This window comes from Homarus americanus, unplaced genomic scaffold (assembly GCF_018991925.1).
Source record: "Homarus americanus isolate GMGI-L3 unplaced genomic scaffold, GMGI_Hamer_2.0 scaffold25013, whole genome shotgun sequence".
In the NCBI taxonomy this organism is placed as follows: domain Eukaryota; kingdom Metazoa; phylum Arthropoda; class Malacostraca; order Decapoda; family Nephropidae; genus Homarus; species Homarus americanus.
Window position 1 is genome coordinate 3,230,901 of NW_024722158.1, and position 27,517 is coordinate 3,258,417.

General features: G+C 37.5%; 2 protein-coding genes across 4 annotated transcripts; both read left to right on the top strand.

Annotated features, from left to right (window-relative positions):
- The first annotated feature begins 1,834 nt into the window (after window positions 1–1,834).
- LOC121862096 (LEM protein 2-like) lies at window positions 1,835–13,030 on the top strand. 3 transcript variants are annotated; one of them, XM_042360072.1, is made up of 7 exons: window positions 1,835–2,181; window positions 3,801–3,912; window positions 4,289–4,405; window positions 4,918–5,034; window positions 5,382–5,517; window positions 7,757–7,910; window positions 8,354–13,030. In XM_042360072.1, exons 1-7 carry the CDS (start codon window positions 1,993–1,995, stop codon window positions 8,510–8,512), a joined length of 984 nt encoding a protein of 327 aa, XP_042216006.1. In that variant the 5' UTR covers window positions 1,835–1,992; the 3' UTR covers window positions 8,513–13,030. The 3 variants fall into 3 exon arrangements, with proteins under 3 accessions (XP_042216006.1, XP_042216005.1, XP_042216007.1); XM_042360071.1 differs by having other exon boundaries at window positions 1,838–2,181; window positions 5,379–5,517; XM_042360073.1 differs by lacking the exon at window positions 1,835–2,181 and adding an exon at window positions 2,229–2,416 and having other exon boundaries at window positions 5,379–5,517.
- A 2,570-nt stretch (window positions 13,031–15,600) lies between these two features.
- Window positions 15,601–27,342, top strand: LOC121862097 (small subunit processome component 20 homolog). The gene is made up of 3 exons (XM_042360075.1): window positions 15,601–15,785; window positions 17,944–18,162; window positions 18,983–27,342. The coding sequence occupies exons 2-3, from the start codon at window positions 17,959–17,961 to the stop codon at window positions 27,188–27,190; spliced, it is 8,412 nt and encodes a 2,803-aa protein (XP_042216009.1). The 5' UTR covers window positions 15,601–15,785; window positions 17,944–17,958; the 3' UTR covers window positions 27,191–27,342.
- Window positions 27,343–27,517: the final 175 nt, after the last annotated feature.

The following is a 27,517-nucleotide window of genomic DNA, read 5'->3' on the forward strand; positions in this document are numbered from 1 at the left end:
GTTGATTCTGTTCCGTAATATCGTCTTACAAGTTCACATTGTTCTAGTATATAGGTATACGGTACAGGTATATTTACTAGGTATTCAATATCCATAATGCAGTTATAGTGTACAAACTATACTGTACTGTAAATGAGAGTGCAGGAACACTATATACATGACAGCATTGGTAATGTACACAGTGCATAACGACTACAGTTAACTAACTTGTGTTCGCCATCTGGAACCACATATTTCCGAGGGTTCGGTTGTAGTAGACTGGTTCCATGTTGTTAATATTAGTGGACAACAGGTATATAGACGGACGGAACAACGACAGGTATCGATGTTGCTTCCTTTTTTTTAATGGGATAGTTTAGCCCACCCGGGGTTGAAGCCCCAAAACTAAATATGCTATACTGACAACTAAGATTAAATAATAATGACCCTAATTGAAAGAATAATTACTTAGTTTTTTTTATTAGACAAAGGATTTACTGTAAATAAAAGAATCTAACAGGGTGACATTCACCTTAAAATTTACTATAAATCAGAAATGTCTAGAAAAGTATTAGAAAAACAAAGACTGAGAAGTGAAGCCAAAAATGGGACATTAATTAAAGCTAATGAACCGAAAAATTGTATAACCAATTTAATGTATTTAAATGTAATATTCTCAGGCTAACGAGCCGATAAGTGGTGAAGAGGATAAAACAAAGGCTCGGAAATAAAAACAAGGAACCGTATAAATAGGGCTAACGAAGAGGATTAACTATTAAAAAGACGACGTTTCGGAATGAGTTGTAAAAAATACACTTTTTTTAATCTACAAAAACTGAAAGCTTGCACGGTTAAATTAGAGGTATGGGTCCAGCTTTTGGTTGTAATAACTACATTTTCAAAAAGATTTACTAGGACTTAATATTACTGTTGCTGGTGGCAGAGTTTATGTGCGTGTGATTTTGTTTCACACATATGTAATTTAAGAAATATATACTGTATATAAACCATGTTATGAACTTAATATCATACCCAGGATATTAAAATATTTCCGATGTAATTGTTAATAACTTTTAGACGGTGTTAAAGCATTATTCAACGCATTAAATGAAGAGCACAGTAGATTATACCACACTTTCTACAGGTGTGAAAAATATTGTCGAATACCTGTAAATCAATGTTAATTTAACATACAGTACAACAGGTGTGTATTTCAATAAGCTGTCGATTAAACAAACGGATGAGGGGACATAAAACAAAAATGTGTATTAGCAACAACAAAGAGTAGAAACTTGTTTTTGTATGTACAGCATAGCAACAGTGTGTGACTGTGCGGTCAATAGAAGCGAGCTAGCCTAGTGTGTGTTCGTGTTGCTCCTTAACCCAACACAGGTTCACAAAGACAGAAGTGTCATTCCGGCACGTGACATACTGTGTATAGGCTTCTAATTCTCTTAATGCGAGCCAAATTCTTTGATGTAATCAGAGAAGGATGTGGTGATTTGATCAACAGATCTCTTAATATTTTGACCTTTTTGTAATGTTTTGTATACTGTCATGTTTAAACATTTGCACATTAATCCCTAGTCGTAATCAAAACGTTACATAACATAAAGCTATTATGATTTCGCAGTATTGCGTTATTAGGTGACAAAGTAAATATTTTTTTCAGCTAATAAGTTCTCTAGCGTATTCGTCTTAACTTAAAAAAAATGCAATTCAAAGAGGTAAGAGGTTACAGATGTGCTTTGGAATGTTAAATGTGGCGGTTGAGGGCAGGAAACCTGTACGCTAGTACGCCATCTAAAGCTCGTTGAGAGCGAGATTACTGTTGGCAGACCAGTAGCAGGTCCCGCCTCTTTCTCCACTGTAGAACCAATCGTGTCTACGGTTATGTTCCCTCTCCCCACCACCGTGTAGTACCGAACCGAAAGTAACTTTGGACAGTGCTGGTAGCAAGTGTAACGCGTGGGGTGTAAGTCAGCCGGTCTCTGGATTATTATAACCCACACAATGTCTGGATTAACTAAGGAACAATTAAAAAATGAACTTATATCACACGGAGTCGATTTACCGTCACCAAGCGCTAGAAAAGAAGAATACGAGCAACTCTATCAAAAATATGTTGCTCCAGTTGAACAGTCTAAGGGGGATTTTTCATCGGATGATGAAGATATGCCTGTAAACGACGTAGACGCCCAGGTCAGCTGTAATATTAGTGTTCTTCAGTGCTAAAGATACGTGATAAAAAGATAAAGTTAGTATTGAGGTATGTAGTAAGGATTAAGGTTTGCGCGGGAAGAGGAAATGGTCGCCGTGGAGGACTGACTCGGCCGCGGCTTCTCTCTCAGTGTTGTTGTTGACACCGTGTTGAAGTGAACAATACCCATTACCACCTATCATTACACCTTTTTTTCCTTCACCAGCAAATACCATGGTACGTTGCCTTCTTAAAGTAAGGGAGTTAGCTTACTTACTGTTGCTAAATGTTATTAACGGATGATTTTAACTGTTGAAGCTTAAAAGTACGGTAGTTGAAACATGTGGGCCAGGCGGGAACCACGGCCATGGGCACACCTTAGTTGTCTCTACTATCAAAAGGTTGACGTTCACACTTATTAATCGTGCAAAAGCTGACACCTAACACCACAAGTTTCAAAGTGTGGCAATTCTACAGATCTCTTGCATACCTTACATATGTTATGAGTGTTATTTAAAAAAAATAGAATGAACATTCACCACCCTGTATCAACAAGTACTGTTATCCCTGGGATTTTTTTTACCCTCTAGCAAAATACAAAAACAAAAAAAAACACTGTATTATCAGTTACGTTAGCGTGAATTACTTCATGCAGGTAGTGTTGAGTGGTTTGCTTCTAATATTAGACAGTTCAGTGATGGATTTATTAATTTGGCAATCCTGGAGCAGATAGTGGTTAATAGATAGGACTAACCCGCCAGGGCTGCATAGTGCCGATGCGGCCATATCACGTCCAGAAAATGCCTCAAATTTCACCATATCATAGTAAGTTCTGTCTGTTTACTTTAAAAATATCCACTTTTTAACATATTTCCACAAACTACAACAGTGGCCACTATAATATAACAATGAAAATCCGGTGTTTTTATAATTGTTTTCAATCAATTTCGCTCACGGGTTAGTCCTATATAATTACCCAGATAACTAACACCAGAACGCGTTGTTCGATTTTGTTAATTTTTTCCACAGATCATCTTTGGATGAAAATAATTAATAAGGGTCAAGTCCTGTGAGGTTCTATCATTTTTATTACTATCTTCCAAAGAACAGCTGTGGAAAAAATGAACGAAATCTAACAATGCGTTCTGTTGTTGGCTATCTGTTCCAGGATTACCAAAAGTACTTATTTTAATTTTGTTACCACAAACTAAGCTATGAATAGCCTATGATGACAAATATTGTATCTACCTTCTTCACTATCTGAGTATTTGTCAACAATATCTATTTGTGTGCACACACACAATACAGGGTGCATCAAAAATTAATTTACGTATACGCATTGCCTTACAAATTGTTGTGTCGATCGCATTACAACAGGTACATTATCCTTACTTCTTGATGTGCAAGGTCTCCTAGGACCCAGAGTATTGTTCGAGAACTCATATATAAACAAGTGAAGAAACTGAGGCTGTTGTAATGCAAGCATTCGCAAAATTGCCATTGAAATTTTTAAGGCAGTGTAAATATATTTTTGAGATGCCCTTTATTTATTATTATATGGGACTGCAACAGATGAGGGATGTATGTGCTCAATTGACCAATTTTATTCCATCAATTTCAGGCTTCATCTAACACCAGTTTGGTGATTAATGGCTTCGACGTCTGTAAGCTTGATGATGATGAACTCTTTGCTAAACTCAAATCATTTGGAGCTGTCGTTGGGCCCATTGTCGGTGAGTCTTACCAGCATGTCAGTTCATCTGGATTAACAGTGGCAAAAGGTAGCAATTTTACTATTGCACTATTAGGCAAATAAGGTCATTTTAAAATTTATAACTGTATAATGGTGTATTCTACCTCAACTTCATTAACTGTTAACTACAGTGCTGGGGCAGCTACATATTGCCTGTGGCATCATCACAGAGACAACGTCATCTGTGTCTTCCCTATTAGTGTTGACAATATTAGCTGACAAGCTAGTATTGTAGTTGTTAACTGTGTTGGGATTGGTCAACAGAACACGAGGTTGATCGTTGACTTTGATGTCAGTGACTTAGTTGAAAACAGTAGTGCCTTCGGAGATAACACGTGTTTGTTGTTTTGTGGCAGATACAACTCGCATGGTGTACCAGAAGAAGTTGTTTGCCCTGATGGGTGGCAAAGTGGTGGACAGTCCTACATATAATGGAGATGTTGATGAAGACGAATACTCAGACAGCGAAGAAGGTGAATATTGCTCATCGTATTTATAGATTACTGTACTGTAGTTTGTGATATGTAATAAAATTAACATTGTGCATCTTTTTAAGTAAGCTTTTCATTGGATGAAAGTTTGTTTGAAAGTTTAGTAGTTTGACTGTATGTTAGTCTAAGCACTGTTGCTTTATTTGTATGGTATATCTGATGTGTGGCTTTCTTGTATGTTTACTGTGAATGGTGTATCCTTAATCAGAAGACTCGTGTGTCATGCGTAGAAACTGAGTCTTGTATGCAACCAAGAATTTTCCTTGAAAATATGTGCAGTATAATTGGCATGCAGTGCTTGAATCTCATTAACAGTATAAAGGGAACTTATCGAGGGAACTGGTGGACTACATCTTCAGCTGCATAAGTGTAAAAGACATTTATTTAAACTTACATTCCTGTCTTTGGAAAAATATTCTGTAATAAGTTACGTTCTTCCATTATGCTGGGTACAGGGCGGATATGATTAAACATTATTAATTTTTATCTTTCAGAACCAGTAGTAGAGGCAAAACCAGTTCAGACTCGCCCTTCTTTTGAAATGGACTCCACAAAAGTAACGACTACTATTCCTTCTTCAGAGATACGTAAACGTATTCTCATGTCACCAGGTGCGTTCATGTGTTTGCAGTATAATTTACATGACTTTACTTTCTATATATAAGCTGAAAAGCAGTATGGGGGGTTTTAAGTGTCAGGACCTATGTCATTTTCTAAGCTAATAGGAACTAAGAGTGAGAAGATCTCCAGTATATGTACAGTATATCATAATATTTTGATATGTTTGCACACTGAGACCCATTGTTTGCTTCACCAGATCATAGTCATATGATCTGTGACATCACACAACTTTTCTGTAAAGGCAACATTTACACTGCAATTATGGCAAAAGATAATGAGCAGCCAGGGCTTTCTGTGACACGGTATATAATTATGATGTGTACATTTCCTTTAGTAGGAGGTGAAAGCAACCAGACCGGTCTTATATACGACCCTGAAAGACACACCCCTTCTCCTCGTCGATCTCTCCGCACTGTTACTTCTTCTTCATCAGAGACTATCACAGTGCGCAGGTTCATCAACAATGGCAGAAGGTGTGTGTTATACTGCATGTAGATTTAAACGCTAAATAATTCTCGTATTATTACCGGTGATGCACGGTGCTACTCGCATATACTGTACAGTAGATCAGTGGTGCTCAACTTTTCTGTGTGAGTGGACCACATTAGATGGGCAACTGTGTGATGACAGCCACACATTGACTGTAATGTGAATAAGTGTAGTAAATACAGGTAATATACACATTAATGACATTGATTATCAAGTATTAACCATATACTGTATTGTAAACTTAAAGAAATCACTGGCTTTATCATCAAAATAATCAGAATTTTATTATACAGTAGTGAAAAAATCAAGACATGCATGCCACACTTTTGATTTCTTTCTTAGTGTTTGTTTTGAGGTTGATCCCAAATACTATGAACATACCTGCAGCAAACTTTCTTAAGTTTACAAATGTGTCACATAAGAAAACCAAAGCCCAGATCCATTCAGTCAGAAAATGCTTCTTGACATCTTTCTTTCTCAGTGAGAAAGATGTCAGTTTCCTGACACAGAGCAAAGAATCTTTTGTGGACTTTACCTCTGCTCAACCACCTGACTTCAGCATGGTAACACATCCTCAAATTCTGCATCTATCTCAGACAAGAAACTTTGGAACTGGCAAGCCTAATGAATTCACATTATACAGGAACACTCATCACATTCTTGAACCAGAAAATTTTACTGCACAAACCATACTGGTGGATAATGCACTGAAATTGCATGGGGGGTTCAGCATCCAATTTCAGTACATTTTCTTTTATTCTTGCAACTACACCAGTTTTACTTCCAACCATGTTTCTTGTACCATCAGTTGTCACACTTCTCAGTTTATCCCAACTCAGGTTAAGCTTGTTCACAGATTCATTATCATGAATACATTTTCAGCAGTAGTAGTACCTTTCACACACTGCAGTGCACACAATTCTTCTGTAATTTCAAAATTGGAATCTATGCCTCTGATAAAAATTAAAGACACTTTGGTGCTGGGTCATAGACTTTTTAAGTGAAGTGACCTTGTTTGTTTTCAATTCTTGAAGCAGTGAGTAGTTCTTGTGACCTGATTCATAGTCCCTTTTGATATTTTACTTCTTAAAACTAGATATACAGTACTTTCATGGCATTTCAGGCAAATGGTGTCATCTTTGTATAAAATACAAAAAAAAATAATCATTAGTTCACCTTTCATTGAATGCACTGCACTCTTCTTCAATTTTCCTCTTCTTTTAAGTTGAAGAATGGGATTTGGCCCCTGACATCTGTAAACATCAACCTGGAAAGTCGGAGAAAGATGTCTCTAACGCCTTGACTACGAGGCTATAATTAATATATTGTACCAGGTGTTCATAAAAAATCTGGATGATTTGATTCTTTAATATTTTTCATACTATTTAAGATATAAAGCTAGAACCATGCGTAAACACTAGAGCAACTATCAAAGTTTATTATTAATCGATTTGCTTGATTACTGGCTAATTGATTGACAACTATTTTGACTGATATGAATTGGTTGTGATAGACTTGCCCCTTGGCCTCCAAGATCACTGGACATTACGCCATTGGATTTCTTCCTCTGGGGTTTTGTTAGAGATGTTGTACACAAGACCAAGGTTGCCAACATCCATGAACAATGAATCAGGGTCAGGGATGCAATAGCAATGGTTGATGCTGGCATGCTTGAACACACAAGGTAAAAAATTTAATATCGATTGGATGTTGTATGGGCGATCAATGGTGCACATGTTGAAGTGTATTAAACATATATGAAAAACTTTGAACAGTTGCTCTATTGCTTACACATAATTTTAGCTTTATATCTTAATTAGTTAGGAAAACGTTAAAGAATCAAATCATCCAGATCATTTATGAACACCCTGTATAATTAACTGCTACTATTTTTATACTATAGCTAAATACATTCTCCAACATAAATTACATTTATTGCTCATGTTGCTCCAACTAGGTTGACAGAATGGAACATTTATAGACCCCTGTACTACTTGTTGCTATCAGTGTGCATCTTTGCTAGGCTTCACTGTGCCTTTACTGTAGGGGTTGTGAGCACCCATGCAGTAGATCATGTAAAATGATTGGGGTGGGGACCTTGGGAGCCTTGTGGAAGGATAACACAGTTACAAAACATACTTTTTTTGGCAGTTAGAGAATTAATTTAGAATACTGTACACTATTTATTTAAGGTTAGTAGGTAATAATCTTTTTGTTTTGCAGTGGTACTGTTACTGATCATGTTGACAGTAAACAAGTGAAAGGCACCTCAAGCAGTACTGGCAACAGCCCCAGCAAAACATCAATCTTACTACGCATTCTTGTTAAATTATTCTTCCTCGTTCTCATCATTGCAGTTGCTCTGTACTTTTACCAGGTACAGTATTGTCATATTTACAGTTGTAATATAGGCATAGATTTAACTTATACCTTTAAGAAGAGGAATAAAAAGGTCAAGTTAATGATCAGGAATGTTAAGAAAATAAAAATACGGTAATGAAAGATTATATCGTTATTAAAAACTAGTGTCAGATTGTTGCAGTTCAGGTATCCCTCGCTTAATGAAAGAATTTGGTTCCTGAAAAACCATTACGACCAAACTAATGATAAATACTACACAACTACAGTAATTTTATTTACTACCTAACACATTAAAAACATTAATAAAATACAGTACAGTAAACCTTTGGTATATTACTTTATGGAAGGGCAGTCAGGGCTCACCACATGGCTGAGTAAGGGTCTTACTCAGGAAGATGAGGAGGGCTCTCCACTTTACCTCTTTATTTTCTGTCTTAACTGGGAACTTTATGTTTTCAGAATAACCCCAGTGAGAGTCCATTCAAAGCTGTAGAGGAACTGGCCCGACAGGCTCTGGAAGCAGCTGTAGGTGAAGAAGCAGTTGATAGTGAAGTACCATCTGTGGAAGTCCATGCAGAACCTGCGGCAGAAGAAGTCTTTCCTACATCTGCAGAGTAAACCCTTGGTTATAGACCTGCTACAGTCTTGGTCCCGATTAGATTTATAATCTGTCCAAATTAAACCTGCCATTCCTGCTGTCTGTGTATTGCAGGAATATATTTACAAAAAAATTCACTATAAAACTTGGTCCCACTTTCCTCCACTTTGCTGCTCTTTCCTCTGTAATTATGGGACCTTTTTCACCTTGCTACCCTTCTTATCATATGTAACAATATTAGCCTGACATTTATCAACACAGTGACAATTGTAATATATATATTGGTAAAACAGATTGTGTGTATACAGTATGTGTGTTAGTAAAATATTTAATCAGAACTGCAATGTTTCAGGTTTCTTAACCATTTTCTAATTGACATGTTTGATTAAACTAGGCCACATTCATAATGAATGTAGGAATGTCAGGAGACCTGGATAAATGCTACATGATGATACTGTATTGTAAGTAATGAACATGGATCAGTAATATGAATCTACTGTACTTGAAAAGCTTTATTTAATTAGATTAGCTATCGATTGATTTCATGAGGATTCACTTGAATTTACAATTTTTCGGTTACTTGTAAGGTAATACCTTATAATGTTTGGCTCATTCACAGGGAATATCAATTTGGTATAATAATGACAGATGTTTATGATAAAGACTCTGCAACAAATAAATTAGCTTACAGATGAATCTCATTGAAAGTAAAACATTTTATCACCATGCACACCACTACTCTACAGGCTTGGCAGGACAGAGAGGCATGGTACTTTCTGTAAGAAAGAAAAGTCAAGTCAACAGATCCTTGAATTACAAGTTCTACAACACATATCACAGACATTTAAATTGTCTAGAATAGACACCAATTACCCGACTCATATTAGAATTTCTGCTTCAGTATTTCCCAAACATGTATGAACTGTTTGACGATTTTGTATTGGTGATACATGGGTATTACTGAGCATATTTGTACACTCAAAAAATTATCTTTACAAATCTTGTACAAAACAAAACGACACCACGAACAAAGGTTTTTGGTAAAGGCATGAGGCATACCTCGCATTGGTAGCCCTGAGTGGACTGTTCATTTCAAAATTCATCGGAACCCTCACGAAAGAAACTTTTTTTTACCGGGTGTACATATGTATGTATATGTATTTTCAGGATCTCGGGGTATACTCCAGTCTTTTCCCAGTAATTAACATGTTTGTTCTATGAATTTAATTCAAACGGTTGAAGGCACCATTGCAAGGTACTTTTTGTTAATGTTTTGTGAATTATATACTGAATATCTTTTTTGTTATTGTATGTTTCACCTAGTCCAGCCCAAATGTCTTTCTCTCCTCTCAAACACAGAAACAACATGCTCAAGGTTCTCAAAGTAACACATTTACACTATACAGTACAGGTTTCATCTCAATGTTGTGGATATGCTCTCTCTCTCTCTTGGCTTTCAGAGTGATAGTGAATTGTCTTAACCCTTTCAGTTTAAGGTTAAAGTTTAATGCCTAAGGAAGAGTGGATTTCTGTTAAAATGGATTGTTTTAATTTCACACTACTGTAGTGTCTTGGTATCTTTCCTTCAGGTAAGTCCTGAATTCAGTGGCTGCTGTCATAGTGCAGCTCTGGGTATTCCAGGAGTGAAAGAAAAAGTAATAGAAAATGATACAGATAAGATTGCAATTTTGTTCTATTCCTAGTCTTTTTTTTCTTTTTTTCCCAATAGTATTACCAACCATATACTGGAAGTTGGAACTGTAATATACTTGTTACTTTTGGAGTTGTTTTATAAAGAAATCTTATTTATGATGTGAAATGTTAAGTAAAGTGAGATGATTTGTTAAATATAAAGACAGATGCTTTTATGATGCTCAAAAGTAAACATCCAAAAAATTTTCTACCTTACAAAGCAAGGATTGAACTAACCGGTAATGTAGTACTGTACTGTACAAAGTATTTTCCAGCAGGACTCGTGTAATGTGAACTAAAAGTAAAGGTTATATAGCAGTACTTGAGGTTAGTTTCAATGCATAATGGGCTTTGATATTATACTGTAGTGTATTTGTAAATATGTTCAGTGTTGGCCAGAGGTAACTGACTGCAACACATGATGGTGACCAGTAGTTTAAAAAAATACTGACCAGTGGTAAAGTTTCCACACAGGTAATGAAATGTGATAAATAATGGAACTGCCAGTTTTTATGTTCTGTTTTATGTAAATTATGAGGTTATTCATATCCTGTAACACCTATGTATGGAGAATCCTTTTCTGATAGTATTTATGATATACTTTATAGATGTGCTCTTGAGTTTTGCATCATAAGGATATAGTGTATGAAAAATCAGTTATATTAGGAAAAAGAATTCAGGAAATTGGTACAGTATTTTAGTAATACAGAATATTAAATCTTCCAACTGCTCAAATATCTGTTTTTTTTGTTTTTTTTTAATATATATATACTGTACTACAGATTTACTGTATTATATGTAAATTGAGTTGATATTCTTACTTTTCCCTCATATGTAAATTGTAGTAAAAAAAAATATCACTTTATGGATTCATGTTTCTAGTGAAAGTAAATTTATATTGATATATTTCTTTCAAGTAAAAATTTCACCATTTGTATTAAAAAAAAGAAAAAAAAAGAAAGAACCTTGAGGAATGTGGTCGAGTTATATTTTACATTAAATAGCACATAGAAATGTCTGTACAGTATTTTTGTACACTTAAAGCACATTGTTATACATATAAAAGATGTGGGAATTTCCCTACCAGAGCTATTTCCCTATAGGGACATATTATCCCCAAATTGGCATACGTACAGTATTTATTTCACACTTGCTGGAAAGTGATGCTTTTCCTGATTTTGTGAGAACATGAATAAAACAAACTGTTTGAACAATCATTACACTTTTGTAAAAACAGTATATGACAGTTAATAAAAAATTGACTTAACAAACATGATTTCTGGTCAGTGCTATTCTTATAATCCTGCTTTTGTGTTGTTAAACTCCTGGGTCCTCACTTGACGGTGACTCCATTCACTTGATAACTTTTTACCATAAAAGCCAGACAAAAATGCAGCTACAGTACAACTGTACATAACTTAATATGTTTTGTACTATCTGTAGTTCAATTTATTCTCTCTCTAATGCTGATACAGTAATGGCATGATTTTCCTGCCCATACAGTTACAAATTCTGCTCTTGTCTATACTGTAGTTATTTTGTACTTGCCAATGGGGGCATTAAATAGCTTGGAGCTGTGAACAAATGCTTGGCTGAAGGAGACAAATCATTGTTGCAGCTCAGTCAATGGGAGGGAAAGATATATTGTACAGAGACTCTCTGAAACACTTCATACCAATGGAGTGAATATTATTGCTTAAAGAAAGGATTTCAATTATTGTACTGCCCGTATTGCAGGAAAGTCTTGTACAATAAGTATCGTGCAAACTGTTAACACAACTGAAAGTTTTAATGATGTGGGAACATGAATTATTCATTTGTATTTAATGCTAATTTGGTGAAATAGGTACCTGCTTAGTACTGGTTTCTCTTACAAGTATTTGCTCCTAAAATCTGAGAATAGTTGGACTTATTCTGCTTGATGGGCAGTCTGAGGTCCTTTGTGAGTGATACTGTTTGAATTCCAGCATCTTTTCTATAAATCAGATTATTGAAGAGGTTTCTGTTTATCATTTCAAAAGTATCAACATTACAGTATCTGTGAAACGAAGCATTTACGTATGTTTAATTTTTTGCCTTAATGTAAACCTGCTGTTTCTTGTAACACACCAGAAGGTTTATATTAATAATATTAAGAACATTTTGCTTTTGTTTAAATCTTGAACAGGACTTGATTAGCTGTTCAGGATATCGAAAGTAGAGGAAATATATTTTAATAATTGCATACGAATCTTATAGTCCTGAAAGTTGCAGTGATTTAAAGTTTTCTTTTGTAACCATAATACTGTAGTTATTAAAAGAGACATATGAGGTTAGTTCGTTGGGTTAGATTTAGTGACGTGACCTTGAGACAAATAGTGATACTATGTTGCAATATTATATGGATCTGTGGAGTTGATTATTATATACTTCATATGACTAACATTTAAAGTTATAAGATGAGCATTGTATCTCGACATTTATTTCTGAAAGTTCAAAAGTTTTTATTATTTATTAGGGTCTTAGTACAGTACTGTACTTTATAGTAACTTAGTAACAATAGATGGAGGATAGTCTTGGAACTATCTTTTTGTAGGACAATAAATGACTGACAATATCTACTTTGTATGGCTTATTACTTGGTTAGTGATTATGTGAATATGAAGGGAATTTAAATGACGCTAGATTAGTCATTCTTGAATAAAGATTATACAGTAATGGCAAAATTGGTCCAAAAAAGTTGTACATATCATCCCTGGACATATTGATACAAGTTGAACCATATAAAGTAACAGTCAGTATATGAATATTTTATACATTTTAATACGTATAGATAAATGCAGGCAATAAAGCATTGATTGAACCATTAAAGAATATAATTTCTCCAGAGACAGCTAAAAATGATCCTTAACTGACCTTCCAAGTGGTTATGTATAGTACAGCTAATGAACATAAAATTTTCCCCAGTTAATGTTACTCTTGATTCCAGAACTGTTCACTAGGAGCAGAAAATAGCCCATTTTTACATTTCCATATACTGTAACTACAATTATTAAAGTTGTTTAATGTTCTCAGAGGATTCAACAATTCACACTCACATTTTATGGGTCCAGGATTAGACTAACGAAGTCCTGCTGGAGAAATGTTGGCCGACGAGAATCGAGATGTTGCTTCTACAGGAGGAGGCGGTAGTCTGCCCTCAGGCTGTCTCATGGGCAGCTGTGAGCCTTCAGCCCTCAACAGCCTTGAGGTAGTTCAAAATGAAGCCATGCGCATCATTCTAGGATGCTCAAAATCAACCAGAATTGTAAACATGAGGAAAGAGCTCAGGCTGCCCTCCCTATCTGAGAAGATAGCTCTACTTAATACCATGTTTTGTGTCAAACTTTTGGAGAACAATGATCCCTAAACTACAGCTCAAACTGAGTTTATGTTCCATCTAAGTAATCCCGACTATCTCGCTAACCTTCCACAAAAGACTCTTTGGGGCGTGGATAGATATATCAGTTCCTATTAATTACACCTGTTGGTAGTAAGCACAAGTTAAACACCGATGTGATGAGATGTGTCACACTAGAAACTATTAACAGACACAGAGAGTATTAAATCAAGTGAATGTTATGCTTTTACTGATGGTTCTGTGCAGACAAACACAGGTAGACAGGCTGTGCAATTGTAATATATAAAGAAAAAGAGACGATAGTGTCAAACAAGCAAAGGCTGAACAACTGGGCCAGCACAACACAAACTGAACTGACTGGAATCTACTTAGCTACAGACTACCTTATAAGAAGGTCGTTCAGATATCTAGACGGTCCGTCCCTCGTAACGATCTTCAAGAGTGAAGTGCTTCCCCATCTGGAGTACTGTCCCTGAGATATGCTAGGGACTGTCAGTTGGTTGAAAATGTTCAAAGGAGGGCCACCAGACTGTTGCCTGCACTTTGGCACCTCAGCTACCCTGAGAGATTGGAGCGCCTGAACTTGCCTTGCTTATACTACAGACGGGAAAGGGGTAACCTAATTGAGGTGTACAAGCATCTCAAGGGGAACTACTCAGTCGAGCATCCTTACTTGGAGCTGGCGAACGCTTGCCCCACAAGGGGTCACAGCTCAAGATTGAAGAAGCTGCAAGTCCAGAAAACTGTGAGGGCAAACTTTTTCGGAGTGAGGGTTGTAAACTCTTGGAACAATCTACCAGAGAGTGTTGTGATGGCACAGAGTGTGTGCACTTTCAAGACAAGACTTGACCAACACTGGAGCGGGTTCAGGTACATTCAGTAGCCGGTGCATGCCCAGTATTTGCCAACAGTGCGTAACAGAGACGTGACTGATCGGCGAAGTGGCTAACGAGCCGATCTTTTGGTGAAGCTGACAAAAGAAAAGTAATCAGAGACGTGACCGATCGCCCAAGCGGCTAACGAGCCTATCAGTGGTGACGAGGATAAAAACAAAACAAATTTTGTGCAGGAGGTACCGGTATGGCCAGCATAAGGACAGAACCAGACAATGTGATGTAGTTGTGGCCAGAATTAGGCTAGGATACAGACACCTCTGGCAAGTTAGTGACGCTGGACCCATACTGGAACACTCAGCATGTAGACTTTGTGATAAACCTTTAAAGCATACACTTGAACACTATATTATTGAATGTGACACTGTCAAAGACTTCAGGTCACCTGGCTTATTGTATCGTGAACTTTGTAATCACTATGGTACATTGAATTAGAGGTGGTAGTGAACAGTGATATTACCCACATGACTGACCTATATATACTGTTAATGAATAGATCTATTTCTTTGTGTATGAACCTGTGTCCTGCGTGGCAGTGAGAAGTGATACCACCCTGTGTTCAAGACCTGACTGAATTACTCAGAATAGGCAACCTGTACTCCAAGCTTTGTCAATAAATTTGTTAAACTTAAAAGACTTCAGCTCGCTTAGTCAGCTATCCTTAGTTGTAAACAGTCTCTTCACTTCTCCTCTCTCCCTCTTATTATTTCTATTTTGCCTGTCAACCGCTTAAAATGAGGTTAGAAGTTTCATTTTTTGGCATATTTCCTTGGGAGGGACATCAAGTCCAGTTTCTTCATTAACAGTGATGAGGTACACCTACATGGAATAATAAAGTTATTATAAGTCTTAATTATAGGAAGATTAGAAAAAAAGTAATATTAACTTGATACTACACTCCGACGTCCCCCAAAATATGTTCAGCATCCATCAATAATAGAAGTGTATAATAACACTATAATAATAACTCAGAAATAGTTTAACTCTTGGAGGAGATATAAGGCTTGATTATTGATAAGTAGGTAAATTTGGTATATATAAGGTAATTAGAGGCTTAATTATTGATAAGTAGGTAAATAGAGGAATATATAAGGCTTGCTTCTAGACATCCTTCATATAAAGTCACTTAGAATAAACATTTACACACAGTATGCTTGAGAGCAAGGCTCACCAGACCAGCCACTACACGTGTCTCCTGACCCCACAAGATATTTATATATTTACTTCCTTATTATGTGTCTATTCCATTGATTTTTGGATATGAAATCAATCAGATACTCATATTTTTATAATTAAAATAAGTACCTGAGGTTAAATTCCTTGTTTATGGTGAGTTGAGGGAAATTTGTTTCAGTTGTGGGAGATGTCATTGATTTATGTATTTTACCGTGATTGGTGTCTTATTATAGAGGAATATAGACTGACGGTATGTATAATATGCTCCACTGATAGTCTTAGTTAGATCTGCTTGATGCCTTTGACAGCATGAATCTATTATAACTGATGTTTGTAACGCCGGACATGTAAAGAAAGTGTTCATCTTTTTCTGTATTTTGAATGTCTGTGAGGTCTACCTTGTTGTGACCGGTAAATAATTATGTTGCAGTCGCTTTTCCTATATCCATGATCTCAACAAATGTGGAGGAATTGCAGCTTTCATAATACTATTGACTTTTCCCTAGTTTTGGGGGGAGTTAGGTTAGGTTGATCAAACGAAAATTGTGATGCCAGATCTCCTGTCTGTAGATGAGTGTTCAGGAGGGCTAAAATCACAATTAAATGATAATACAAGAAACGTAATCCCAGTTTAATTTTTGGCCCACATGTTTCTGGCATGCAAGAGGTGTAATCAGATGCCAATTTTACTGTACAATACTAAAGAAGACAACTTGTTTCTGGTCCTCTAGAAAATTGCCCAAAATGAGGATTTGCAATTATCATATTTTAGTTTTTTCTTTGACGGTGGATATTTTGCCATGGCCGGCAAGTTCCTACTAACACAATTTTACCGTGAGTGCACTCTGATTGGCTAATCGTTCATTACTGGCGAACTCGAGAACTATATTTGACTCTGGTGGCATTTGGCATTTATTTCACTGCGAGTTGATTGTTGTGTAGCTATAAACATACCTAACCATATTTTTGTTGTACTGTACATGGAAACTTGTCATTATAAAAGAGGCAACATTTACTGGAACCTAATAGAACCTGACCTAACCAACCAAAGAAACCTACCTAACCTTACCTAACTTCCTAGCCAGGGGGGGGGGTATTAAACATTAAGTACTTAGCCAATCAAAGCACACTCACGGTAAAATAGCGTTAGTAGGAACTTGGCTGGTCACAGCAAAATATCAACTACGTATCTCTTTATTTCTTGTTATCGGGTATAAAAAAATATCTGCCCCGTCCACCCACTGTCATTTGTGGCACATAAACTTGACAAACACTTCCCGTTCCCAGTGACCAACTGAATGCCTTTCCATACTAACTAAATATACCAAAACTAACTTGTTAATAGTAAAGGACATGGGTTCTGGTTATCCAGCTACTGTACCAACAAAACCTACCTATCCTTTGATGAAAGCATATTATTATTTTAGGTTAGGTTAAGCTAGATTTGTATGGAGCTTCCATCCTAGTACAGTACAGAACCTGCACTGTATCGTTAAGTTAGGCTGGTTCATCTTATCTATGATAAATCATATAATGTAGCAGTTGCTGAAAGTATTTGTGTGGTGTATGAATTGATTTTCATGTAAACAGTGAAACTGGTGTTGGCAGGATGTTGCACCTGGATGCAGATTAGTGTTTAAGATGATAAAGTAGCAAAAATAATAATGTAATACAAAATTTGCAAATCCTCATAATTTTTGTCGGATTTTGTTGAGGTAAAAAATACATTATTTTTCACAGAAAAACTTTTGAAAGTTCCTCGTTAACCTGCAATACCATTACAGAGTACATTACAGTATTACCAAGATAATTAAAGGATAAAACATAGAAGGTTGATGAAATCCTTTTGTGAAACTTTTGGTGAAGGTTGTCAGTGTTACTCCCTTCCTCATTGACCTGACCTGCCCTGCCTGAGTGGTAACAGCACTGTACAAGGTCTGTCTTAGAGGATATCAAACACTGCCCAGTACTGGACACATATCATCAACTGTTTATTGAGGGTTTTGGTGAACGTGGGTTCCACAGATCTGACAGCCTATTAGGGGTAATGAGGATAGAGCACACCGTCAAGTTTTTTGTACACAAGGGGGCAGTGTGGCCAGCACTGCATTACACCACCTTTACTCTCACAATTGTATACAGTAGTTGGTGGTGAGTCATCCACCCTAAGGAGAGGAGGTGAGCCCTGTACCCAACCGGCCGTCACATCCCAAGGTTTTTTAATACTTAATATTTGTAACGGTCATTCACTGTAATTTAACTCACAGTGTGAACAGCATTGATTTAATAAATATTTTCTTCTGATTATTAGATATAGACAAGAATAATGAAGGAGAAACCTCAGCGTCAGGCTCACAAAACCACCAACACCTTCACCTTCCGGGGGTTTGGCGAAAAAGTACGAGCTCTTCGTGTCAGCGCCCGGAAATTCCTTCTCCAGCGTCCTCAGACTGAAGATGGGGAGAACGTCTCCATATTCTACCAGACACTTATCAAGTGCAGAGAACTTAACCTTACTGAAGCTTTTCAGGTATTATATTTATATCTGGTGTGAGACTATCATGACAACTTTATATTTGGTTATATTCGACCTTTTCTAATGTAAAATACTGTAGTAATATGTATTCTATGTCCAAAGAGTAAATAATACAGTATACAGAATTTACTCACAGACCTTTGAAAACTTGCATTTTTATAATAATCCTCATTAAATCATTCTGGTGTTGTTATTCTGGTTTTACAACATACAGTATATACATTTCCCCATTACTACATCTCACGCCCAGATCATGTTCTCGCTTCTCTTCAGTTTGAACACCAAAAATATCTCATTACCCTCCTTTATACCTGTTACCGTACCCAGTCCCCCTCGTCATTTTAATCCCTAACAGTTTTATTATCCTGCCATACATTTAGATGTCACTTTCCTGCAGTAACATGAGAAAGGCTTCATAGGATGGTCTAACTTGAAGTGAAATATATAAGTTGTTCATTTTCCTGTCATAAATCTTTGTAGTTAAGTTTCATATTTTGATTTTTCTGTTTTCCATCTCTGAACAATGTAAGAATTTAGGTGGGGATTACTGTACATTATTTCTATTAATTAGCTAATGTTGTTGTGAAGTATTCTGATGATTTTTAATTATTGTATATAATTACCATAGCAAGTGTATTGGATTACCTGAAGATTAATCACACTAATACTACTTAGAGGGGGGTTAGGTTAAGTTAGGGTAGGTTAGTGTTAGGCTAATTTAAATTCAAATAAGCTGGAGTTTATAATTTTCAGATGAACCAGTTTATTATCTGTTAGTAGAGTATTAAGAAATAACTTTGGCGTACTCCTACAGGCATTTCAGAATGATTTGGGCGGGGACATTCAGACAACAGTCCAGTTGATCCATCAGGAAGAACATGTGGCTCAATGTCTGGCTGAACACTTAGCCATACCAAGGTCTATGGCCTTGCAGTCACTTCTAAACCTCTTGGTAGCCTTTGCCAATGATATCCCCCAGGAGTTCTACCAGCGTCATTTTTACAACTTTTTGCCGAAACTGGTGGCACATCTCTCAACTAAAGATCCTGAACAAATAGAAGGTGTATTTCTCTGTGCTGTTTCCTTATTTGTAGTTTTACAAAAGTATCTACGAGATGATCTATACGAGTTATATCACGTTCATCAGTATGCAGCTTTGCTCTCGAGTAAACGACCGTGGTATATTAATGAGCTTGCTGCCCAGAGCCTTAGTTTTTTGGTACGGAAGCTTCCTAACAAGAAGAGCTTTTTGGGTATGGCCTTTAGAAAGTTAAAGAAGGATGGAAGTCAGGTGCAGGGCTTAGGGAGGGTTATAGCAACAATGATAAAGTCTGATGTAACCCAACGCTTACACAGTGCAACTCCTCAGTTATTAACTCTGATACTGGATCTCTTGGGAGATGAAGAGATACCGGCAGGTCCGGCGCTGCAAACAATTTCATATGCTGTGACAAACATTGCCAGTCACGTCACTACTCAACACACAGACAAGAGTACCAAATGGCAGGTCTTGTGGCAGGAGGATGCTACTATGGTGTGGCCAATTTTGTGGAATACTATAGACGCACTGGTACCCCGTACAGGTTCGTCTGATGCTTCCTGCCATCACCTTCATTCTATCTTGCAAGTGGTGCAGATTTTAGTGACTTATAAACAAGGCTCGTTACTTGTAAATCTACCCGATTCCATAAGGCATTGCACGGCTCTTACCCAGACTCCTCTTCCAGATGATGTTGGTAGTACTGTTTTTAACATTGTTGCCAATCTGCTGACCACCCCACATCATCAAATTAGCACCACAACTCTTCATAAGGCAGCATCAATGCTCCTCACTTCACATCATTCTCACTTTGTTAAATTCAACTTTATAAAGCAACTGTTGGAAAATGCAAGGTTTGACACTGAGCTGCTGCCACTGCTTCTGCAGTACCTAAACAATTTAGTGAGGACTACTGAAGGGGAAGAAATTGAGAGAGATGTGTTATCTATGATGGGAACTCTTGTGCTGCGTAAGCGACCACCATGTAGCACAGGAGCAGAACTGAGCATGTGGACAAAATACCCATTGGACTTCACACAGAATCTTCCGGCTGTTGAGAGTAATATTGAGAAAAGTGTCCCATCGTTAATTGAAAAAAAGATAAGTGGAGGACTAAAGGAAGATCTCTCTAATATGGAAGAGTTGCTGCTCTGCTTGTTGTGTTTACCTCACGTGTCCCCTCTGGACTACCAAGATATGACCCCATACCTTACCTGGATCCTAAGTGATGCTGTTGAAACACTCAATGATAAAACAGAAAAAGTCATTGCTGATGATATAACTGTAATCTCCAAGAAGAAAGGAAAACCAAAGTTTGAGGTGCTAGATTTCACTCGTGACTTAAATATCAAGTATGATATCCCTTTGAGTGCAAGGAAAATATTGTTTTTATTGGGGGTTTTGGTCGAGGTGATGTCACATATTTTGACTGGTGAGGACTTCCTTGCTGGCTTAAGTCAACTTCAAATATTAGGAGTTTTAAAACAGAAAAAGCAGTACAGAGAAGATGTACATATCCTGAGAGCATTGGACTTTCATTTTACTGTAGCTTCATTCGAAGAAGATTTTGATATCATGACTGAATCATTTTTCAAGGATATTTATGGTGTACTTGCACCAGCTTTGGCCTCTGCCAATCCTCAAGTTCGTTTACTGGTGACCCATATATTCTCACTATTCCCAGTAACCTTACCAACACCACCAGAGAATTTGGGTGTTGTTGAGAATATGTTCCAGATTATGTTGAAGGCAGAATCAGTAGCAGTGACTCCCTGGGAATACAAGGACCGTTTGCGATTTTTGTCGATGATAGATGCAGACCACATAATGTATCACCGGCCAGTGTCTGGAACATACGATTTAGCTCCTCTTCTCTTCTACCTCGGACAGTTGTATATAAATTATAAAGATGTTTGGCCTCCAATCATACAGGCAATTTCTAGCTATGCCCAAGTTCTGCCAGAAGAATTATTTTGGTCATTGTGGTTTTCAAGGCTCAAGATTGTCTCTCACATCACTTGTGAAGTACTACATGGGAAGACAGTAGACCCTCAAGAAGATCTAGATTTTGAAAACGAGATCCTTCTTGATGTTGTCCATCACCTAGCGAGGCACCAAGGCTTTACCAGGGTGCCATTAAAGCCAGATCATCTTAATTACAGAGATTTATTGTGGAAAGCGATGAAAAGATTCCCTGATGTGTGTGAAGCAAGAAATAGAGACCTTGTACCAATGTTCCTTAAATTTCTTGAAGATGAACTTTTTCCAGCAGACTTTACAGTTGCTCCCATACAAGACATCAGTGTCAGAGATGGTACAGACACCTCAGTGTCTGCAGATACAAATCTTGACCAGAGTTTAGAGAAGAAGCCAGATAATAATAATAAAAGTCCTAAGACAAAATCTGCTTTGCAAGAAAACAAAAATGACCAGACACATCACAGAAAGGCACCCATTAAGTCACTATGTGAACAGCTTGCCGTTTTTTCACGGTTTCGTAACCCAAGGATGTTGGTTCAAACAAAGAAATTAGAAAAGATGTACCAGGAATTTCTAAGCCATCCATCACCTGGTCTTCAGAAACTAGCCCTTGATTGTATAATGACATATAACCACCGTTATCTCATACCATATAAAGAAAGTTTGTACAATATTTTGGATGATCAAGCATTCAAAAATGCTTTAACACTCTTCAGTATAGATGGATCAGAACAATCTGTGTTGGAAGAACACCGTAGTGACTTAATGCCAGTCCTCATGAGGATCCTCTATGGTAAAATGCACTTCAAGACAGGCTCCAACAGTTCTGGCAAGGCAAAGATTTCAGTAAGAAAAGCTATTGTACTAAGATTTTTGGCTGGTGCCAGAGAATCAGAATTAAGTTCCTTCCTTGAACTTGCTTTTGATGTGCTAATGAGTCACCTGGAAGGTACTGCCCTGGATGTGGTGGTTCGAAGCCGTGAGATTCTTAACATACAAAAAGTTGTACCTCTTAGTAGACTACAGGGAGCACTCACCACTCTAGAAAATATTATTGAAAAGATTGGAAATCTACTAACAGGCAAAGTTCCTTTCTTATTAAAGATTATTCTTTATATAGTCAATGTGGTTTCTTTGCTGCTTGAACGGCGAACAGAAATATATGAACGCAATATATCTTTTCTCAAGCATTTGAGACAGCAAGCACAGTGGAGACTCTCAGCATTCTTCCAGCGGTTTGAAGACTACTGCTGGTCGTCAGAAGAGATTGATGCTGTCTTCCAAGCAATTGTGTGGCCAAACCTGAAACGTCTCCCAGATGAAGGTATCTCCACCCCTACACCTTTGTTAGTTCTCTTCCAGTGCTGGGCAGAGAACCCAAGGTATTTTCCTTTGCTTGCTAAATATCATGAAAAAGACGCTTCACTTACTCCATTGCCATACATTGTAAAGCTGCTAAAACATGATAAATGTAGTGACTCAGTTGCTGCTGTTATTTTGAACATTGTAGAAAAGTTGCTCACTCTGGAAGATTACAACAGTGCCTCTGTCAAAGATGGAGAAAAGGTTGCAGAGCCTCTTCCACTGATTTCTCACACTGTTCAAGTTGAGAGACTTTATTCTCGTGATGGTAAAATTCAACAAAATTATGGGACTGCACTCCTTGTGCCTCACTTGGATGGCCTTTTGCAAAGTATGAAGAGCTTGGTTACCAAATTGGGTAAAGGGCAGTATGTAACCCAGCGTGACCTTAATATTCTAACAAATTTGACAGAATGGGTCACAAACAAGAGTGTTAGTGATGATCTCTTGAGTCTTATTATACCACTCATTGTTAAGAAACATATTAAGAAAGAAGATAAGATATCTCAGTTACTTGTAACCTGTTCATACCTTTTACCTGTTGTAGACAATGGTGTGCAGTATTTAAGGCAACTAATTTCTCTGTTTGGTTGCCTGGAGAGTCGTCAAGCACGAGGTGCCCTCTGTCAAGCTGTTAGTGCCATAGCTTCAGTAAATCAACATTTCAAATATCTGGCAGATACAGCAGCTGATCTGAATGCATGGAACCCAAAGATGGTTGAGGAATATGATTTTGAGCGACGATTAGGAGCATACCAGCGATTGAATGAATACTGCAAAAATCAGCAGTCTCTTGAAATGGAATTTTGTCAGCTTCTTTTGTACAATAATGCATTTGTCATTTGTCAAGTAGATGATTCATCCTTGAAAGACTTGTCAAGTGTTTGCTTAACACAGATGATTGACATGTTTGCTCGACTGCAGCCAAATCAACCTAATGAGTTCAAGCAACTTATGGTTGACAGATTCCTTCCATTGATAAGACTTGGCCTTCAGAGTGAGAAGGAGGGTGTGAGGATGGAAATAATATCTGTTCTTCGCTATGCAGTCCACACCTGCCATGCACATGTCGATAGACTAAAGGATCTTCATAAATTAGCAGATGAAATAGAAGAAGATTTAGATTTCTTCAGTAATATGGGACATATTCAGAGGCATAGGAGAGCCAGAGCCATGGCAAAGTTAGCAGAGAAGTTGAACAGTGGAGAACTTGTCTTTATGACAGAAACTCTCACAGATTACCTTATGCCAATGTCAGTTGTTTATCTTTTTAAGGAAACTTATGCCTCGGATGATTTTCTAATAACAAGTTCAGTAAGTTGCATTGGAGCATTTGCAAAGCTCCTGCCTTGGTATCCTTACCAAAAAATGCTACGGAATTACTTGAGCATGTTGTTTAAAGAAGACATTAAGTATCTTAAACTTGGAGTGAGGGTTATAGATGCTGTGCTTGATAGTTTTCATGAAGATGTTGAAGAACTTGATATTGCCTTGAGAAAGAAACCATTTGAAAAAAATCTTGCTTTGCAAAGTGTGAAGAAATATAACAAGCAAGTTGCTCCAAAAGTAACAGAGAAAAATCCTGAAGATGTAGAAGTGAAGGAAGAGGAGGAGTCCGGGTCGGGCACAGGGGACATCATCAGTAAACCACAGAAGATTTATCGTGCACTGGTCAACACTATTATCCCACAGATTCAGAGGACTCTAGCAGCCAAAACCAAAGCTGACACCGAGCACAAGTTGAACAAGAGTAAATACCCTGAGGATAATGACATTAAACGTATCCCTCTTGCATTTGCACTAATAAAACTTCTTAAAAAACTTCCTAAAAAGGTGCTTGATGCAAATGTTAACAGTGTGCTTATGAAAATGATTACCTTCTTGAAATGTAAGTCGTCGAGTATACGTGAAGAAGCTCGTAACATGCTTGTAAAAATTATGATTGAATTGGGTGGTGTTTACCTACCTTGGCTGGTGAATGATTTGCAGTGTATTCTTACCAGGGGTTTCCAGGCACATGTGTTAGTTTACACGCTGCACGCAGTTCTCTCCCAGTTACGTCCGGTTCTGACTGCGGAACACGTGGACCGATGCATGGCACAGATGATAGACATTTGTAAGGAAGATATTCTTGGTGTGCAAGCTGAGGAGAAGGAAGTGAACCAGATTACTAGCAAGGTAAAGGAAGCAAGAAGTGACAGAGGCTATGACATATTGTGTTTCACTGCAGAGTTTATATCAGCAGAAAGTCTCAGAGATATAATTTTACCATTAAAGGATGTTTTGGCTAATACACAAGACAAGAAAATAGTTAATAAGATGATTCGATGTTTAACTGAGATTGCCAATGGACTTGAACGGAATGAAAATATAACCATAACTCAGAAATCTTTATTTATATATGGAATCCTAAATGAAAGATTACCTGAAATAACAGTTGATAAGGCGGGAGCAAAAGTAACTAAGAAGAAAGGCATTGAAAGACCAGATTCATTCCTCCTTCAGCCAGAGCCAAAGAGAGCAAGGCTTAACCCAAAGACTTCACTGAGGGCAACTGCTCATGTTTTGATTGAATTTACTCTGCAGTTCTTGTGTAACCTGATGAAAAGAGAAAAATTTGTTCCAAAAGAGCTTGAGCACCAGAAGTTACTGGACCCTTACATTTCTGTGATGGCAGGTTGTATCAACTCTGAATACCCTGAGGTGAGTCTACAAGCTCTGAAGTGTGTCAACTGGCTCATTAAGTTCCCTCTTCCCTCACTTAAGAAGCAATTAAAGAGCATATGTAACCAGATGTTTGTGATCTTGGACAAATTTTCTTCCCCAGAGCTTGCTAAGGGGAAAATCTATGACCTTGTTCAGTTGTCTTTTAAGACTTTAGCAATAATTATCAAGACTGTTGAGTTTTACATGTTGAGTGAAGAAGAGGTGCGTGTGTTGTTGCAGTATGTTGAGGGGAATCTTGAAGACAATAGTCAACAACAAACTGCTTTTGTTGTTCTCCAAGCCATAATTGCAAGGAAGATAGATGCTTATGAACTGCATTCCTTGATGAAGCACGTCCAGGTGATGAGTATAACCTGTGGCCGGCAGTATGCCCTGAATCAAGCGCGCATTACCTACTACACGTACCTGCTCACTTACCCAATGAAACCCAAACATGTCACTGCCAACATTCTACATTTTCTTGGCAACGTGTCATACACACACGAAGAGGGCCGGCTTTCGGCTTCAACCATGATTAATACTATCGTTGCAAATTTCCCAATTAAACTCATTAGCAAGGATTTGGAAACAAAAATGTGGTTCAAATTATCTGAACAGCTGTTGAAGGACGAATCAAAAGAAAATATTACCCTTTTACATAAAGCGTTGAAAACTCTGTTTCAGAGATCAAGAAGGAAACAGATGTTAACTGAGTTGTGTATGAAGCTTTTGGAGGAAGAAGATAGCAGTGTTACATCAAATTTGGTAGCCATACAAATGGCTGCCAAGTCTCTAAATGCCTTCCTTGATGTGCCTGTTAAACTGTTACCAATCAGTCTTTTGTCAAGTGTTACCCCTCAGATAATCACTCTCATTACTCCATCCAGGTACTGTGCCCAGCTTAGCATTGAGAGCCAACCAAATGACTCTGAAAATTTGGACATGAATATTCATCTTCGACAAATGGACACAACTTTATGTGCACTATTGGAAGTGTTAACTAAGGTGGTGGGAGCCTTCATAAGCAATCCACAATGGAGTAATCTTGTTAGTGAGGAGATGTGGGACAATATTCAAGGTCATCTGCGCTACCCACACATACAGGTGAGACTGAGTGCTGCCAGCCTGGTAGGTCGTCTGTTAGCTGCTCATCCTGTTGAAGGGGAGACGTCACCCTCACTCGCCTCCTCGACTGCCCGAGCACGTTCACTTGTATTAGACTTGTGTGAACTTCTTCGAACGCAAGCTTCAATAGGCATTCCTCTCCTGACTCAGCTGTCACTAACGGTAGTGAGGAACCTCATATATCTGATTCGTCACTCGTGCAAGGTCTCATTAGTACTCAAAACCTCTAAATTAAGTGATGTTGAAGCTGAGAGTGAAAGTACAAAAGCTGAAAACATTCTTCAAGGGGAAGATGCTGTTGCACCTAGTGCAGTTTGGGTCATTCGTCGTGTTGGTGATATGGCTTATGAAGAGCTTCAGAATAGTGGAAAGGAGTACACTTTAGTTAGAGAAGCATTGTTAAATCTCATGGCTGGTTTAGTTGTTGCCATTGGAGACAAAGTAAAAGCACCCACTCTACTCACCTATATGGTAAAACATCTTGCTCGTGAGTTATCCGACGAACACGTTCCCGAGTCTCTCATTACACGAACTAGGGAGGTAGCTGTTCTTGTTAAGGAATGCGTTGGTTTAGAGACGTATACCCGTCACCTCACCGCGGCTCAAGTTGTCCTCTCCAAGAAGCGATGGGAAAGACGTGCCCGTGACCACCAGCAGCAGGCTGTTAATCCACATCTAGCAATGAAAAAGAAGAAAAAGAAGCAAGAAGCATTAAAGGAATCGAAAAAACGAAAAATAGCCGAGAGAAAAGGAAAAGCCGTAAAAAATAAGAAGATGAAACTAAGAGATCACGTTGTTGTGAAGGGTTAATACTGTACATATCACAGTACTGTATTTGTTCTAAAAATGTTAATCTGTATTGCAGAAAGATGCACTGTATTTTGAAATGCTATATAATAATGAAACTATGATTGTATAATAATGATACTATGATTGTATAATAATGATACCAGTTTTAAGTAGTAAGATTTTGTTTATCCTTTTTCTGTACTGATGTTTCTTTTAGTTTCATCAGGTACGTACCTTTAATTCTTCCATTGTGGTTAAGAATTTTAAAGTACAGTACTGTACACTATGTCTAAAAGCTGTGTTAAAGCATTGATATGAATGGTAAATCTCAATCTATATCTACTTTAT